Source organism: Camelus dromedarius, chromosome 30 (genome assembly GCF_036321535.1).
Source record: "Camelus dromedarius isolate mCamDro1 chromosome 30, mCamDro1.pat, whole genome shotgun sequence".
Lineage (NCBI taxonomy): Eukaryota > Metazoa > Chordata > Mammalia > Artiodactyla > Camelidae > Camelus > Camelus dromedarius.
The window spans coordinates 25,158,790-25,176,410 of record NC_087465.1 but is presented as its reverse complement, the minus strand read 5'-3'; the positions used below and the strand labels follow the sequence as shown (position 1 = coordinate 25,176,410).

Genomic DNA, 17,621 nt, shown 5'->3' with positions numbered 1-17,621 from the left:
GACACTGTCCACCCTCAGTCAGGTAAGTCCATGCTCCATCCCTCATGGCCTCAGATCTGACTGTAAGAAGTCCGTTCAGCAGAGCAGAAGGGACTTGTCCTGGGTGTGGCCTCTGACATCGAAGTCCCGGGTGGTAGGCAGTGTATCACGAGGTCTACATCCACCTAGTGCAGCACAGAGTGGGTGCTCACCCCTCGCCTCTCCTGCCTCACGGGCCAGGCACAGTCCCACTCGTCCGCCAAATCCTAGTGCGGACGCCACATTCCCTGAAGTCCTCCCTGGAAGAGGGACCCATGACCCTCCTGGGAGGCCAGGGGGCCAGCACTCGCCCCACCTCCAGGGCTGCACGGAGGCACCGGGCACGGTGCACGTGGCGGGCTTCCAGGACACCTTCTAGCCACGCCGTGCAGAGTCACCCCTGCGCAGCCCTGCCGTGACCCTCTGACCCACTTACCAAGCCAGTGGAAGCTCACAGGCACTCACCTCTCACAGGATGGACGCCTGGCCCACCTCCCCAAGTTCGAGGCCAGGAAGACCCCAAGGACCCTCCACCCTGAGGGCCACGCAGGGCACTTCCTCTGGGTTGTTTATGGCCTGCAGGGTCTGCAGGAAATGCCCGGCCACAGCCCAGGGCAGGCCCAGCCGGCGGACGGACGGGCTTTTCCCGTGGCCCACGGCTCCCCGAACAGAGAGGAAGGCGGCCATCCAGCAGGGCAGCCAGGCCCAGGAAGGGCTGAGATGGACAGCACTCCCCAGGGTGGGTCCTTCCCCTGGTGCGGGCGGGGCAGCCCACGGGTGGGCAGAGGGGACAGCCGGGCCCGCTTTCTGAGATGCCACCTCTGTGCTGTGTCCAGCCTCTCTGTGACCAGGGCAGCTCTGGTGCAGACGCTTGCAGACTGGCCTGCCCTTCCTCCTTGTCCCCTCTGCTTGGCAGGGTGGGAGCAGCGGGGACTCGGCTGATGGCGCGGGCGTGCTCCAGGCGGAAGCAACTCCCATGAAAGGTCACATTCAGAAAACTCGTCCCTAAAACCGTGCTGCCCCCAGGAAGCATCCAGGACCTGGGTCAGAGGGAGGTGGGCGCCCACTCACCCCTTGTGCAGTCACCACCCAGTGCAGACACAGCGTCCCATCGGCAACGCCGACCCTCCCGCCCACGTCCGCAGCCACCGTGCGCCGGGCTCCCCGAGGGAACAGAGTCTCCCTCCCACTCACTCACAGGTGCTCACGCCTTAAAAACAACAGAGTTTCACCCAGAACCTCTTGGACGCTGGATGCCGAGAACGTAAGGGTGAGTGAGGAGCAGACGGAGGACAGTTTGGAAGTTAAAGGGGGCAGAGACGGAAACCCCATGCAGGCCTCTGCCTCCTGCAGGCTCTTCCCCGCCAGCCCACCCTCCCAGTGCCCCTGAGAACAGGAGGGCCATCGGGGACAGCCTGCCACCCCTCCACCCCGACAGGCAGGGCTGGGCGCCCCTCCTGACCCACTGCACACCGCAGCCACACCGGTGGTGACGTGAGACCGTGACACGCGGCAGGGGTGGGGGGGGCAGCAACCACGGGGCGGGGGGCCAATCTCTGGGAACCCCACCCCTTCCCCAAGGAGCTGGAATAACCCTCCTGCCTGTTAGCATATGAAGTTATTGGGGCACCTCGGGGCTCATCTCAGTTTCCTGGACGACCCCGTGCTCCGGGGCCACCTCTGGCCTCTCCAGACAGCCTGCATTCTGTCTGTGGGGTGCGTCCCCCTGAATAAATCTACCTTCACTCCACTGCTCTTGAATTCTTTCCTGCATGGAGCCAGGGACCCTCACATGATGGGGCACATCCCCGGGGCTCCGCCCAGCCCTGGGACCTGGCCGTGCCCCGCCCCATGCCCCCACAACCCCAGCCCCAAGTAAACCTCTCCCCGCACCACTGACTGGTGTCCGGCTCTGTTTCTCCCTGACCTCATCGGCTGGCTGGCTGGGGGACAACCCGACACGTCTGGGTTACGCCAAGCCAGCACCCGGTTCAGTCCGATGTGGGAAGACACACTAGTCAGAAGTCAGAGCCCAGCTGAGACCATAACATCACAACCAGGCAAACTGGGAACAGCCACGGAGCCCCGAGTCAGGTCAGCTGCTCGAACCACCCGCATCTCCCCCAAGTGCAGCCCCGTCCTCCCCTCTTTCCAGAAACCACTGCGGCCCGAGCACTCCACCCGCCTGGCACTGCTCTGCACACGGCAGCCGGACCAGCGTGTCTCCGGTGGACCCGGTTGTGGCGGCGTGGCACCCACTGACTTGGCCCAAACCCACTAACTGGGTTCCAGTGAGCTGCCCATCGTGGGGGACAGGGGACGGGGCTGTGTGGAGACGGAGACACCATCCCTTTGCGTCTGAGTTATTGAAACAGAAGAACACGCACGAGGCTACACACGGCAGCGTGGGCACCTGTCCGCCATCCTTGCATTCGACGTTCAGAGGCGCCAACACAGCACACACTTCTCCACACCCTCCACGCACTCATGCTTGCTAAGGAGCTGGTCTCTGCATGTGCACACTGGGCCACACGGGAAACTCTGCAGGACAGACGGCCCTTCTGTTAAACGACCTGGGATCTGGGTTCCTCAGGAGGGAGGGGCAGTGGAGCGGCCATCGTCCCCAGGACAAGAAGTGGGATTAAACACACAGTCAGCCTCCCACCTTCCCAGAGGTGCACCTGAGGGACCCCCTCCCCACTTTCCGGGGCAGAAAGCAGCGACATGGAGAACCCACGATGACTGAGAAGAGCGATTTTTAAATGGGAACACGGCTTGAGCCGCAGCCCCTCCACCGCCTGACTATGGACTCTCCAGGCAAGTGGCGTCTACCCGGGAGGCGGAGCTGAGTAGCCCAACCAGCACGCATCCACGCTCCCTCCGTGGGGTGGGCGCAGGGGCATGGAAGGTGCCCAGGAGGGAGCAGACCCACCCCTGTGCTGGGGGACCCAGGATGGGGACCACACCCAGGACGTAGGAGCCAGGACAGGGCCCCGGAGGCGGCAGAGGTCCAACGCCCCAGCAGATCCTAGCTCACCCCTGCACCCCTCCACCCCATGGCCAGTGCTGCCCTTGCCGTCCAGGCTGCTGCGGTGCGACCCAGGCACGTGGCGGTGCTCCTGCATGAGAGGACGCCCAGGGTGGAAGAGAGCGGGGTCTTAACCTGAGCTCCTCTGTACAGGCTGCTGCCACCCATCGGGGGCCCTGGGGGGCTGAATGGAGGGTAACAGGGGGTCGTCACTGCGGAATAAAGCAGAGTGAGGCGCCGTCCGTCCCCGAGTCCTCCCTGAGGGGCCATCATGCAGGCGGCCAGCTATGCTCCCTCCTTACCGTACGGCGTCTCCGGAGACATGGGGAACGCAGGCGTGAGGGGCAGGGTCTCACTGCCACTGCCAGTGGGCGAGAAGACCCTGCCGTCGACCCCGTCCAGGTCCTGGGGGTACGCGGGGATCGCCGTCTGGAAGTGGCACGGGGTGGGGGTCAGGTGAGCCAGCCCTGGTCTGAGCGCGGGCCCAGGAGGCAGGGGTGGAAACCCAGGAAGTGCAGTGGCCATAAAGGTGGGGGAGCGTCGGGTGGTCCGGCTGGTGACAGCCACGTGGTGAGTGGAGCTGGTGGGGAGTCTGTGTGGGGGTGAGCGCCCGGGGAATGAAGTAGGTGAGTGACCTTCGCCCGCAGTGTGTCCCCAGGCAGGTACGCACATGGTGCACTGAACCCACAGCTCAGGGAAGAGGCTGCCTGGACCCGTTTCCTCTATGGGCCCTGGCTCGGTGCCTGGGTTAACATTAACGGTGACGTTCTCCTCCCCGTCTGCTCTGGGCCCCAGCGCTCCCACCTGGACAGCACGTGAAACCTGACTTGAAAGGGTTCCTGGTCTGGGGGCTTGCTGACCCGTCCTACTTCGATTCTGGTTAAAACCCTGAACCATGCCTCCCGGAAGATGCTCTGATGTTCTCCACGGGGGGTGGGGCGGGCGTCCCATGTCCACACTGACCCACACGTTCTCCCTGCCCCCCTCCCGGGGACCCCGAGGGGCCTTGGGTGGGGACTTGGGCCCCCCTGCGAGGACCTGGAGGAAGTCTGTTTGCGGCTGGTGGCTGCTGTCCGCCCGCGGAGTTCCGGGCCCTCATCCCTCCCACGGGTCAGAACACAGAGGTCCGATGACCAGAGCGAGGCACACGCCCAGGGCCCGCTCGGGACAGCAACCGCGCACCCGTGCTCTGCACCCACACCCTGCCTCGGGCCAGGCCCCGGGCGCGCTGTGGCTACCTCCTTGGCGCTGGCTGGAGAGAGAAAGAACACCAGGCTTGGGGCCTGTTCCGCGCTGGTGGGCTTCCCCCAGCCGCACTTGGACTTGGAGAAGGCTGGGGGCCCCCCGGTGTTATTGTCATACTGCCCAACGCTCAGCTTCTGGAACCTTCCGCTCGGGGGCTCGTCACCTGCAGGGAGGGAAACACGTGGGCTGCAGGCGCGTTCCGCGCGGGGCAGACCGCCAGCCCGTAACCGCGACCGACTTTAAACCTCTCAGAGACACTCGATTCATTATTTTTTCTTTTTCTGGTTCCAGAGCACCTTCCTCGCCCGACAGGAAACCCCAGCCCCCTCCCGCGGCCCCAGCAACCACTAACCCACTTTCCGTCTTGACGGGTTTGCCTGTTTGGACATTTCATTGACAGGGAACCCCGGGGCTCCGGCCGCTCTCCGCCGGCATGACCGGTTACCACCCGCTGTCAGTCTCTCCCACCACCGGTTCCACCAGGACCTGTGTCCAGCGGGCTCCCCAGAACCGAGAGCTGGCCGGGCACCCAGCGGGGGCTCAGGAAGCACGGGGTGGGGGAACCCGGGGCCCTGGACCGAGCCCGCTTCCCACCCCCCAGAGTCAGCAAGAAGGACTCTCCGTGGTGGTCGAGCTTGGAAAGGCCCCGGCGGCCACAGGCACGGGGACTCACAGTCTGAGACCCCTGCCCGAGCTCAGCGCCCCCTCCTGCAGCACCTGCAGGCACCTCTGAGGCCAGAGGGCCTGCGTGCCGCTTCAGGACCACCACGGAGGGAACAGCCACTTTGACCAGACACAGACGTCTTTTTCTTGGGTCACGAACGTGTACACATTTCCACCTGCCTACACGGTCGGTCGCCTTCTTTACATGTTGTACTGCGTCTTTTAGAAACATTTTACCCCTTCTCGTTTTTACAGAGAGGGCGTGGGAGGGGGGTGCGGGGCCCCGGAGGGAGGTTGGCCCCCACCCCGGCACAGGCAGGGCCCAGGCGCCATTCCCAGGGCAGGACAGGTGCATGGTGGGGGCCCAGCGCTTTTGGAAGGTGGATCGGGTGGAAACGCCCGTGGGTGTCAGTCAGTGATGGGCAGGAGGACCCTGTGAGCCTGGCCACCCCAGGAGGGGATGACTGATGCCCCCCAAGGCTGTCGGGTCACAGCACGCGAAGCATGTCACCCAGGGAGACACCCAAAGGTGCTGCTCTGAAATGGTGCACAGCGGGGCGGCCCTTGACCTGCCTCCTGCGGCCCATCAGAGCTGAGAAATGCAGAGGCCTTCCTGGAAGGGACGGGGGGACCAGGAGATGGCCTCTGTCCGACAGGCAGGGCAGAAACGGTGTCCTGCAGACGTGGCCCACTGCGGCCATGCCAGCACGCTGGGAGCAGGGTGTGGGTGCTCCCCAGGGGTCTGCTGCTGGCCTGCAGAGGACAACCTGCACCCTGACCTCCACGTGATGTGACCTCAGCCCTGACCTTTGAGCCAGAGGGCTTCAGGAACCGAGGCCCCCTCCAGCGTGCGGTCCTGTGTATGAGACCAGCCTCAAGGATGCACTCAAAGGCACTGCTGTGAAAACACATCCGGGTGGGACCAGGGCCCACGAGGAAACACGCAGAGCCGAGCAGGCAGTCTCAGGAGCCGTCCGTCCCTGCAGCTGGTGCGGATCTGTGGGTGGCCCCGCTCCTGGGCTTCCTCCAGGCCCCGGAAACATCCCCTGGGAGGCAGGACACACCTCCACAGCCAGGCGGTGCTGTGGGCACGTCAGTGATTAAGCACATGTGTGGCCGCATCACCGTGCCGCGTGCCAGAAACTGACACGGCGTTGTGCACTGACCGCACTTCAATAAAGAATGTAATAAACACAAAAATACAACAAAAAAGGAATAATCTATGTGGACCATGGAGTAGGGGGGACCCCTGGCTGAGATCGGGGACCCCTCCTTCTGCACACATGCCAGCGCGGCCGTGGACGCCCCCTCCACCTCTCATGTCCTTCACCCCTCGTGAACTTCGGGTAACGACGTCTGAGTCCTCCCAGCTTTGGAACTGCCCCCAGCAGGCAGAAGTGCCCCGTCCCCGGGCAGCAGCCAGGCTCCAGGTGGCCAGGACACAGACGAACACAGACAGGCTCCAGGCGACGCTCAGGCCGCCTGGCTGCGCGCAGGAATCACATTCGTGGTCTGGACCCTCGGGCCGACCCTGCCCTGTGAAGTCACAGCCTGCGGAGTGAGGCCAGGAGGCTGGCGTCTTCGTAAAATTCCCCAGCATTTCCAAACACACAAACCAGCAGGAGGACCAGGGCCAGTCTCCAGCATAGAGTCACGCACGGGGGAGCGTTTAAAATCACTCTGACACCAAGAAGGATCCAGGCCAATTCACCCCAACCTCCTGGGGGAAGCCCGCGGGCATGTGCAAAGCTCCTGCGACTGACACACTCCCAGGTGGCAGTGCCGAGCGGGCGGATGCACGACCTTCGCCTCCACCTGGGTGGCTGCCAGGGGCAGCATCTTCACACGGGGGCCTGCCCACGGGTTCTGGAAACTCCCTCACATTCCTGGGAGCAAAAGCCACCACCAGGGATGCACGCAGACGGCCTGCCCCCGAGTTAGCTCCAGGCTCCCCATTCGGATAAACGTGCTTCCTCTGCAGAGCGAGTGTCAATGGGAGAAGGGCAGAGCAACAAGGAGACGCCCAAACGCGCTTCCAGACTGATTCAAGCGGCTCTGCTCTCCCTGACGCGGAAATGCAGACGGACTCCCCCACAGGGCGTGTTCCCAGGGAGCGGAGACATCTGTCAGTTAGTCCCCATCCGACCCCAGGGCCTCAGGGGACGTGGGAACCAGGCCAGCAGGCTCTGCAGATCTGTGCCCAGAGGCCCGGGGAGGGCAGCTGCCTTGAGGACTGTGGGACTGGATGTCCTCCGCACCGGGAAACGCAGAAGAGCTGGGCAGGAGGGAGCCTCTCCTCTAAAGACATTTTTTAATGGAAATGATCATGTCCAGAAAGCTAGGAGGCGCACCCTTGCACTGCGAGGAGTGCAGGAGACCGTGTCCTGCGCAGGCATGCCTGCGACTCACGGCACAGACCCCATGGGACTGCTGCCCTCAGGGCGCCAGCGGCAGAGGCTGGCGCCTACTTTCCACTCCTTTCTGCTTCTTTGAGTCTCTTCCTTTTCTGTCATTGCCTGCCCGCTCCGCCCCCGCCCCAGAGCCCTGGATCTCACCGGCCGCCTCCTCAAACACTTGAGGAAGCATGATGTTTCCACCACACACCTCAGGACGGTCACAAGGACTGTCCACTTGTGGGGCCTCCTTCCACAGAAGGTGAGCCAGGAAGGTGCAGCCCCAGGCACGCACGGCTGATGGCGGTGAGGAGGAATGGCACAGGACTTCGGGTCCCGGGCCATCTTCCCATCATCTCCTCCCTGTCCTGACCCAGGGGGCTCACCACCACCCACCCCGGGATGAGGCAAATTCCACGTCTCGCCCGTGAAGGCCCATCGTGCATCGGGGGTCACGTCCGTGCAGACCAGCTCGTGTCCACCACGCCGAGATAGAGCTTCCAGAAACATGCCCCCGACACCGGACGCCCGGGGTCTCCAAAGAGGGCTTGCCAGCACCTGAGGAGGCATCTCCTCAGCACGTCAACGAAAGAGCCACTGGGGGAGGGGGTTATAGCTCAGGGGTAGAGCATGAGCTTAGCAGGCACGGGGTCCTGGTTCAATCCCCAGCAGAAAAGAACTGTTAAAGAAAAAGGAAAGAAGGAATTGCCACGTGGCCCGGCAGCCCCACTCCCGTGTGTGTGCCCCAGGGAACTGAGAAGAGGTGATGGAACGAACACTTGTGCACGAACGTTCACACGGCCCTGCTCACAAACACTGGAGGTCCCCACCCACGGACGGAGCACAGCGCAGTGCAGCTGTGCAGAGGAACGCCACTCAGCCCTGAGCACAGCAGGGATGAACCCGACAAATGTTAGTTATGGCTGCATTGACACGGAACACCCCGAAGAGGCCGATCCACGGAGACAGAAGGCAGACCGGGGGCGGTGGGATCTGGGGAAGTGTGGAGCGGGGCCGACTGCAGTGGGTGCAGACTCCTCCTGAAATGACAGAAGTGTCCTGGACCCAGACAGTGGGGACAGCTACGCAACACGGAAGGCACATGATGTCACGATACTGTGCACTTGAAAACGGTGAAAATGGTCAATTTTATGTCACATGTATTTTTCTGCAGTGAGAATGTGAGGGTGATCCACAGATCTCTGATGGCTGCGTGTGTGAGCAGCTTACGGGAGCCACAACCTTGGTTTCACGATGGTGAAGACGGTGCCAGGAGACAGAAGTTCTAAAAGCAGGACCGTGGGCCCGGGAGGGTTCAGAACCAGAGCTGCAGGCCAGCCCAGCATCCAGGGACGTGGGAACACGCCCGTCAAGGTGACCTCGTGGGGCCCCGAAACCCCTGTGTGTGGAGCAAGGGTCGTTGGGGGCAAAAGGAACTGAGTCACTCACCCCAAATTCAAAGGGCGCTTCTGCAGAAAAACAGAAAGCAGCTCCAACAAGAGCTACCTTACTTCCCACCATGAAGGATGTTCCCACCCGGAGCGCGGAGCTTCCACGTGCCTGCGGGCACCCGACTCGCGGCCCCTGCTCACAGTCCTGAAGAATCCGTCTGAAGCCACGTGGGGCGCCCGGCGTCCGGACCCCAGGCAGGAGTGTCTTTTTAGATCTCACGGCACAAGCACATCCCACCCGCCCCTTCATCTCAGGCAATGAGAGCTCAGCTGGAGAAACTCCAGTTTTGTCTGCGGCTGCGAACAGAGGGAAGAGTCCTTCACAGGAACACAACCGACCCCCTGGCCCTGGTCGCTGGCCCTCAGCCCGCAACCTCCCCCATCCTGGGTCCCTGGTGGGCCTGGCAGGAGCAGCCCCCCCGTATTCCCGGGGCCCCCTGTTCTGCAGGAGCTCCTGATGGGGGAGGGGACAGTGGTGTCTGGGAGGAGCTGGGACCCCTGGGCACAAGGGGAAGAGACGGGTCGGGAGGCATCTCAGAGAGAACGTGACCCTGGGCTGACCCTGGGGACTTGCTCAGCTCTTAAAACAGCATGAATGAGCCCAAATCCAGGCTGCATGAGGCCTGAGAGCCTGACATCTCAAGACAGGTCTGTCTGTGGCCAGGCCCCCTCGCGGTCTGAAACCCACCAAGAGAACCGAACCGTGGCTCCAGGGGGTGAGCTCTTGCTGTCTCCCGGGTGACCGGGGGCGTGACCTCCACCCTCTTGTCCCTGAGACCGCCTGCCATTGCCAACGTTGGGCCTCTGCCAGGCGGGACACAGAGCTGCCGCGCGGGGACACCGGGCCGGCCCGCCCCCAGGACCCAGGAGCAGCCCCGTCTGCAGCTGGTCGCCTGGACTTGGAAGGGCAAGGAGGACAGGCCCGAGGGTGGAGAGGTGAGGCCGGAGCCCTCCTTCTTGGCCCCACACATCCCCAGACCTCGGGCTCTGCCCCTGAGCTGGGACCCTCTTCCCGGACATGCCTGGGAACACACACAGGGTGGCCACGCAGGAAGTGCCCCAGGCCGGGTCTGAGCCTGAGTCACCCACCCTCTCTGACCTGGCGCTTCCTGTCTGAACGGACAGGACAGCCCATCCTTGGGCGCGTCTACCCAGAGGAGCCAGGAGTGCCCCGCGCACGCCGCCTCCTTGGTTCTGTGCAGCCCAGCTCCTCTGTCCCGTGCCTGGGCAGGCACGAGGCTGCTCCCCAGAGCCGCAGAGGGGGCGCAGTCTTGCGGCATCGGGCTGGGGTCCCCAGCAGGCGGGGGTCCTGCTGCTGTGGGGTCGGCCTGAGATGCCCTTTCTGAGAAGCCTGCAGAGTCTGCGTCCCCGGGGAAAGGAGGTGACCCCGAGGGCAGCCGTTCCATCTCCTGACCGGGTCAGGGGCCTGTCCGGGCACCTGGCCCCCCAGCCCTGGGACACCCGTGCACTCCCCACACCTCGGCTCTCCCCGCGTCTGCACAGCCCGGGGCAGCCATCCTCCAGGAAAGTCCATGCTTCCTGCTCCCCAGTGCCCCTGGCTCTCTGCCCCGCCCACCACCTGGGGCTCGTGCGCGCCACCTCCCCGCCACACGCCCCCGGAGACCCACACGGTGGGAATCCATGGCTGAGGTCCTCGCTTTCCACACTGGATCCCTGTGGCGGGGCACGTGTAGCTTTACGTAACTTAAACTGATGGGCTCCCACTGTCAGCAGCTGAAGTCGGTACTTGTCACTGCTCTGAACTGCCTGCAGCATAAATCAGTCCTTGGACGCAGGCAAGACACCTGTGTCTGCAGAAGCCCTCGAAGGCAGCACTGGCCATGACGTCCCAGAGTGTCTGTAAGCAGAACGGGGGGCTGCCGGGGCCCTGCGACTGTTGGCGGCGGTTGATGTAACAGAAACACGGTATTTGGACAACAGGAGGCAAGTTGCCCTTAGGTATGTGGGAAACGGAGGGCTGCCTGCCATTCATCCTTAATTGTCACAGACTTCTTCTGTTTCTTGGGTACCATCCGTTGAAATCTCCCCCCATGTAGAGGATGTGATGGAAGAAACCCCTGTGGGCAGGGCGGCAGAGCAGCGGGGAGACCTGGGGTGTGGGGTGGCACCAGGTCCCAGGGCGCCCAGACCAGAGCCGGGTAGCCACGGGGGCACCGTGAGATGCCCCCACATCTCAGCCCATTTACAAGCTCCTCCGAGGCTCTCTGAGACCAGACCCCACCTCTGCAGGGCCTCTCTCTTGTCCTGTAGGGAGACTGGCTCCCTGACCTGTCCCATGATGAATCTCGCTGAGGTCCCCACGCCAACCCAGTGGAGCCACAGGGGACCCGGGAGAGTCCTCTGCATTTCCGCCAGCACCGCACCCTCTATTCACAACATCAGCACGTGCCAGGAAACAAGATGAATACGTCACTGGCACTGCCCTTGAGGGGTTATACGGCTGGTGGCAAAACATGAGACTGTGCAATAAGGACACAGCCATGGGATGCAGAGTCAGATACACAGAAGCTCAGTTTACACATCATGGTGAGTGTGAAGGCCAGGGTGACGCCGACAAGCTTCAGTGTAGTGCCTGGAGTAGTACAGGTGCTCAGAGCAGCAGGGCTTACCAGCACATTTACCACTAGCATCCTCATCACCACCATCACCATCACCACCATCACCATCACCACCAACATCATCACCATCATCACCACCACCATCATCATCATCACCATCATCACCACCATCACCACCATCATCATCACCATCATCATCACCAACATCATCACCATCATCATCGCCATCAGCACCATCATCACCATCACGACCATCATCACCATCATCATCACCACCATCATCACCACTATCATCACCATCATCATCACCATCAGCACCACCATCATCATCGCCATCAGCACCATGATCATCACCATCACCATCATCGTCTTGACAATCATCACCATGATCTCCACCGTCACCACCATCACCACCATCATCACCACCATCACCATCACCACCATCATCACCACCATCATCATCACCTCAGGGCATTACCTGTATGATCCTTACTAACTTCATGACACTGGGGTCTCTGTGACGACCCCTTGTCTACAGCCAGAATGAAGACACGTGTGGCAGTCAGCACCTGGGGTCAAGATGCCAGGCAGGCCAGGGAGGGTCTCATGCAGAAGAGCCAGCGTCTTGGAATTTTCCAGCCTATTTCCCATCTGTAAGCAAGACTGGAGGTGGCTCTGATCAGACACTATCCCGTCCCAAGAGGGCTGAGCCTCAGGCACACAGACATGGAACAACACCTCTGGGGGTGACAGCCACCGTCCTCAGCGTGTCACGGGGCCTTTCAGACTCGCTGCGCCCTCCAACTCAGTAAGATTGGACTGAGAGCCATGTGTGGACCGGCTCAGCTGCACAGCCCTGGCTCCCCAATCTGGGGGAAGGAAACCTGCTGGGGCTGGAGTGCCTTCAAAGCACAGGTTTCCAGCACCCCCAAGCCTTCTGCAATGTTCCACGCCTCAGGGTCAGCAGGGCAACTCTACAGTTTTATGACTTCCCTTGCATCAGTGACTTTTTTCCTCTCCCTGGCTGATCTAGCTTTCTGCACCTGAGAGATGTAAATACCGACATTTAAGTATTAAAATCAAGTGGGTAAACAATGAGGTCCTGCTGTACGGCACAGAGAACTACACTCTATACCTTGTAATGACCTATAATAGTAGAACATGAAAAGGAATATTTATCTGTATAAATGAATCACTACTCTGTACACCAGAAATTAACACAGCATTGTAATTGGACTATACTTAAAATTTTTTTTTCAATTTAAAAATTTTAAAAATCAAACAAAAATCTCTCTGTACCTGCCAGGGAGGGAAGGACGGTCTCCTGCCCCCTCAGTTCTAATAGCTGAGAGCTACAGATGTGTGCATTCTTGGCAAGATCTCTATCAAGACAAGATGTCCCAGAAGGAGAACCAGAAGTCAGCGTGCAGGCTGTTCTGAGAGCCCCCCACACTGTCCACGAGCTGCATCAGATGCCGTGTGAGTCCCAATGCGCTGCACCTCCCAGCTTGGCACTGCCCTCACACAGGAGCTCACTGTGGGTGGAACACCGGCTCTGGGGTGGGAGGCCAGTCCCTGAGCCATGAGCCACCCTCGTGCTCCTACCAGAAGCTCACTTCCAAACTTCAGGAAGGTCTCTGAGGATGAGCATCCAATTTGCTCACCTCTACTCCCCAGACACCACCAGAGCTCTAAAAGCACAGGGGAAAAAACCCAACGCATGCCCGAGATTCCTACCAGGCAAGAAATGGATTAAGAAACACTCCAATTGGATCTGCATAATTAATAACCAAACATGCTGAGTGTTACGGATCTGTTGACGTATTCAAGTCCTTTCATTTCAAAAATGACACTGAATTATTTTTATGATAAAAGGAACTGGAGAAGATCTAAAAATCAAAATAAAAATTCCAGTAATTCCAGTAGTGAGTTTATCAAGTCACTGAAGCATGGCCACCTGGAAGGGGAGGAGATGGGGACCTGGAAGGGGAGATGAGGACCTGGAAGGGGAGGAGATGAGGACCTGGAAGGGGAGGAGATGAGGACCTGGAAGGGGAGATGAGGACATGGGAAGGGAGGAGATGAGGACATGGAAGGCGAGGAGATGAGAACCTGGAAGGGGAGGAGATGAGGACCTGGAAGGGGAGATGAAGACCTGGAAGGGGAGATGAGGACGTGGAAGGGGAGGAGATGAGGGACTTGGAAGGGGGGAGATGAGGAACATGGAAGGGGAGATGAGGACGTGGGAAGGGAGGAGATGAGGACGTGGAAGGGGAGGAGATGAGGAACCTGGAAGGGGAGATGAGGACGTGGGAAGGAAGGAGATGAGGATGTGGAAAGGGAGGAGATGAGGACGTGGAAAGGGAGGAAATGAGGGACCTAAAAGGGGAGGAGATAAGGACCTGGAAGGGGAGATGAGGACGTGGAAGGGGAGGAGATGAGGACCTGGAAGGGGAGGATATGAGGACCTGGAAGGGGAGATGAAGACCTGGAAGGGGAGATGAGGACGTGGAAGGGGAGATGAGGACCTAGAAGAGGAGATGAGGACCTAGAAGGGGAGGAGATGAGAACCTAGAAGGGGAGGAGATGAGGGACCTGGAACGGGGGGAGATGAGAACCTGGAAGGGGAGGAGATGAGGACCTGGAAGGGGAGATGAGGACCTAGAAGGGGAGATGAGGACGTGGAAGGGGAGGAGATGAGGGACTTCCTCAAACCCCGGGCTCTCTGCTTTACGGTCGTCATGAGGACTGACACCCATCATGGGAGAGAGAGGCCATCAGACAGTAACCGGAGCCTTGGACTTCTTTCCCCCAATATACTCGCATGCTTCCGACCTCCTCCAGGTCTCAAAGGAGGTTTCAATCGAAGGAAAAATAAGATTTCCGGTTTTAACTTTCCCAAGTGCTTTCTTTTAAGTAGGTTCAGCGAGCTGAGACAGTTTTATTCCCACTGAAGCGTGTTTTAAACTCAGAATCTCCTGAACGTACTTGACCGAGCGAGTCCACAAGGCAAACCCTCGCACCCGGGCCTGGCCGTATTCAGCTGCTGCCATCAGGGCTGTGGTCAGCTCCTCCCGGGGACCCCTCCAGCTTCGCCCAGCTCTGCGCACCAACACCCAGGGTCGCAGGTGCTCGGGGGGCCGGGATGTCACTCCTGATGCAGGTGCAGGATGCTGCGTGCAGACCCGCGCTCCCTGGCCCGCCCATCACCCGGGCACGGGACAGGGTTTCTTTTAACAGATGAAGTGAACAGAAGTCCTTTACTCAAGTCACACAGGGGACCCTAAACAGGACCCAGGTCTGCAGAGCTGAGGTTCCCCCAGCCACCTGGACCCGGGAGGGTCTGAAATCCTCCCCGTTGGACTACCAAGCGGGCAGGGTCCCTGGGTGCAGCCACAGGGGCCGATTCCTGTTCTCTGCCAACGACCCGTGTGACCTTGGGCAGGCCACTAACTGACACCTCCGGAGGCTCCACTGTGAGATGGGAGGTCCCTGCACCGAGGGGCCTCAGAGGACGAAGGGCCTGAGGACAAGGCAGCGTGGTCCATCCCCATCGGTGATCCCAGCTCGGATTTTGGCCGGCATGCGGGCAGACTCGGGAGCAGGAGGCAGCCGTGGGGCCCTTCCTTCCTCACCCTTCCTGTCCTCAGATTTAGAGGCAGGGCCACCAAGGAACCAGTGATGCCCCAGGTGGGGATATACGGGCATGCTGACACTGGAGGGAGGGCCTGGCCTCACCGGGTGCCCCACACCCAGCCCTGAGGTGGCCTCTGGGTCCTCGCAGCCCCTCTCCTTCCACCTCCCCAGGCCTCAGGGCACCCACGCCTGGATGCCTGACCCGGCCCCATTCTCCTCCATGTGGAAGCCTCTAGACACACCTTCCCCTGTGACTTCACACCGTTCCTAGAGCCAGATGCCCCCACTCTGTTCCAGTGCCCTCTCCTCCAGGCCACCCTGGCCACCTCTCCTGGGCCCCATGGCCTGTGTCTCCCGCCTTGAAGAGCCTGTCTCAGACCCCAGTGCCTGCCCCCACGTCCATGCAGCCACGAACCCAGGTCACCTTGTCCACGACAGCCACCCTGGCCTTTCCAGGCCTCCCAGCAGGACAGGAAGGCCTGGCACTGCCGCTGCACTGCCACGTCCCAGGGGTGACAGCCTGCCAGCCCCGGCCACCATGGAGCACGGCCCCCACTGCTCTGTGGCCTGGATTTCCGCTGCACCTCTCAGCCCCGACTCTCTGGACCTGCCCCTTGGTCACCGCTCCCAAGACCCTCTTCCTCTGGCTTGTAGGCTGCTGCCCCAGGAACAGCCTCCCCAGTCCTGGCTCGGAGAATCTCCCACACCCAGTTGGGGCAGTTCTTCCCCTGCCCCCACAAGCCCATGCTCCAGACACAGTAAGGAGCCAGGCATCCTGCAAACCCAGACGCTGACCAGCACACCTCCCGTGAAATGCCAGCTCACCTTGTCTCGCGGGGCCCCTGCCAGGGCCTCCCCCAATGTCCTGCAGGTGGCCGCTGGCCCGCAGTCCACCTCCCACGCCATCTGGGGGCGCGGGGCCATTGGCCGGGCTGCCCGGCACGCTCATGTGGGTGGGGATGGGCTCGAAGGTGGGGTCCAGCTCCAAGATCAGTCTGTTCAGCTGCTCGATGGACTGGTCGATGTCCAGGGTTGGGGAGCCCGGGGAGGGGTCTGCGCTCAGCTCCGGGATGGTGCCATTCACGACACTAACGTCCGGAGCCCTGGGCTTGAAGGCCACTCTGCCGGGAGGGGGTCTTTGTGTGTCGGGGGGATGTGGCCCGGGGCCCACGCCCCTCTGGATGGCCACTCGACTGCTGGCCCCCTGGGTCGGGGTGACCGGGACCCTGGGCTGGGTCTGTGCCGGGCTGCGGCCGCCGAGCCTGGCCTCCCCGTCGGGGGCGAAGCCATACTGGTGGGCAGCCACCATCTGCTGCTGGCGCACCCAGGTCTGCGTGGAGTAGCCGCTCTGCCCATAGGCCTGCGTCGGGGCAGGCGCGGGGGGCTTCCTGAGCACGGGCTGTGGTGGCCTGGGCTCGCGGCCCCAGAAGGCGCACTCGCGCTCGTACAGGGGGTCCCCGCCCAGGCCCAGGTCGGGGGCAGGGGCTCCGTGCTGGTCCTCGCCGGTGCTGCTGCCAAACCCGTCTGACAGGAGCGAGTTCTGGCTGCTCTGGTGGCAGGCGAAGGGGCTCAAGTGGGCGGACGCGTGGCCCTCTGAGGAGGACAGCGTCCCCGTGCTCTCCACGTTGCACAGGTCGTGGCCGGGCATCTCGTCATCCAGAATGTCCATCTCCCGGTCCTTGGGGGCAGCGTCCCCGTTCACGTGCACCTGGGCCGGCACCACGTGGTGGGTCCCACCGCACTTGCTGTGGCCATCGCTCATGTCCTGCAGGGGGCTTCCAGGGTCCTCCAGGCCAAAGCCGCTGAGCAGCTGGTCCAGCTCAGCCTTCTCCTGGGGGCTCAGGCCCCTCTTGGGTCCTGGGCCCGGGTGCTCCTCGGTCCTGTCGGTCCTCCCCGAGGCCATGGAGTGGCCGGAGTCACTGCTGACGGACAGGGTGTGGTCGCTGTGGTTCGGGCTGCTGGTGGCGGGGACAGCCGGGGGCCCACCAGGGACGCCGGGGTCCGAGCTGCTCTTCTTTCTCACCTTGGCGTAAAGGCTGTCATCGACGGGGCCCTGCGTGTGCAGCACTGGTGGGGAGAAAATGAGGTGAGTCAGGGATGAAAGGCGCTCCAGGTTCTTGGAAGGGGTCTGCTCATCTGACTGAAGACGTAAATAATCTCACAGCAGACAATCCAGAACAGTCAGGCCCGGAGACTCCCCAAAGCTCTGCATACACCCCTGCGACGTGAACGCCAAGCAGTTAGCACACTCACACGTCTCGGCCCCAGACTCGTCTCCACCTTTTCATGCAAAGGGCACAGGGTCCCTTAGAGAGCTATGGGATTCTCCACCCTCGGCGTCACCCGACTGGAGGACTCACTATTAATGTTACCCCTCGTCTGAATGCTGAGCTCAGCTCAGCTCACAAACCCCCCAGATTCAGGCATGGACGGCGTGTGTCAGACAAGAGGGAGCTCCTGCCAACTCTGCTGAGCGCCTCCCCGGGCGCTGGGTACCAAAGTCCTAGCAAACAGAGCCTCTGAGTCGGTAGCTGCTGAAATCTAAAACGGAACTCAGTGGAAGGCCTCGGGCCTTCCTATAAGTGCAGCATCTCTGGGCCCGGAAGGT

The 17,621-nt window shown here is 61.6% G+C and overlaps 1 protein-coding gene across 1 annotated transcript in view; it reads right to left on the bottom strand.

Moving 5' to 3' along the window:
• Positions 1-17,621, bottom strand: part of LOC116150648 (tensin-3) — a 98,731-nt gene that overhangs the window by 12,809 nt on the left and 68,301 nt on the right. Inside the window, exons 12-14 of the mRNA XM_064480931.1 lie at positions 15,839-17,080; positions 4,285-4,454; positions 3,349-3,475 (exon numbers count right to left, since the gene is read on the bottom strand). Of these exons, the coding sequence (XP_064337001.1) occupies positions 3,349-3,475; positions 4,285-4,454; positions 15,839-17,080 (1,539 nt within the window). The remainder of the gene's footprint in view (positions 1-3,348; positions 3,476-4,284; positions 4,455-15,838; positions 17,081-17,621) is intronic.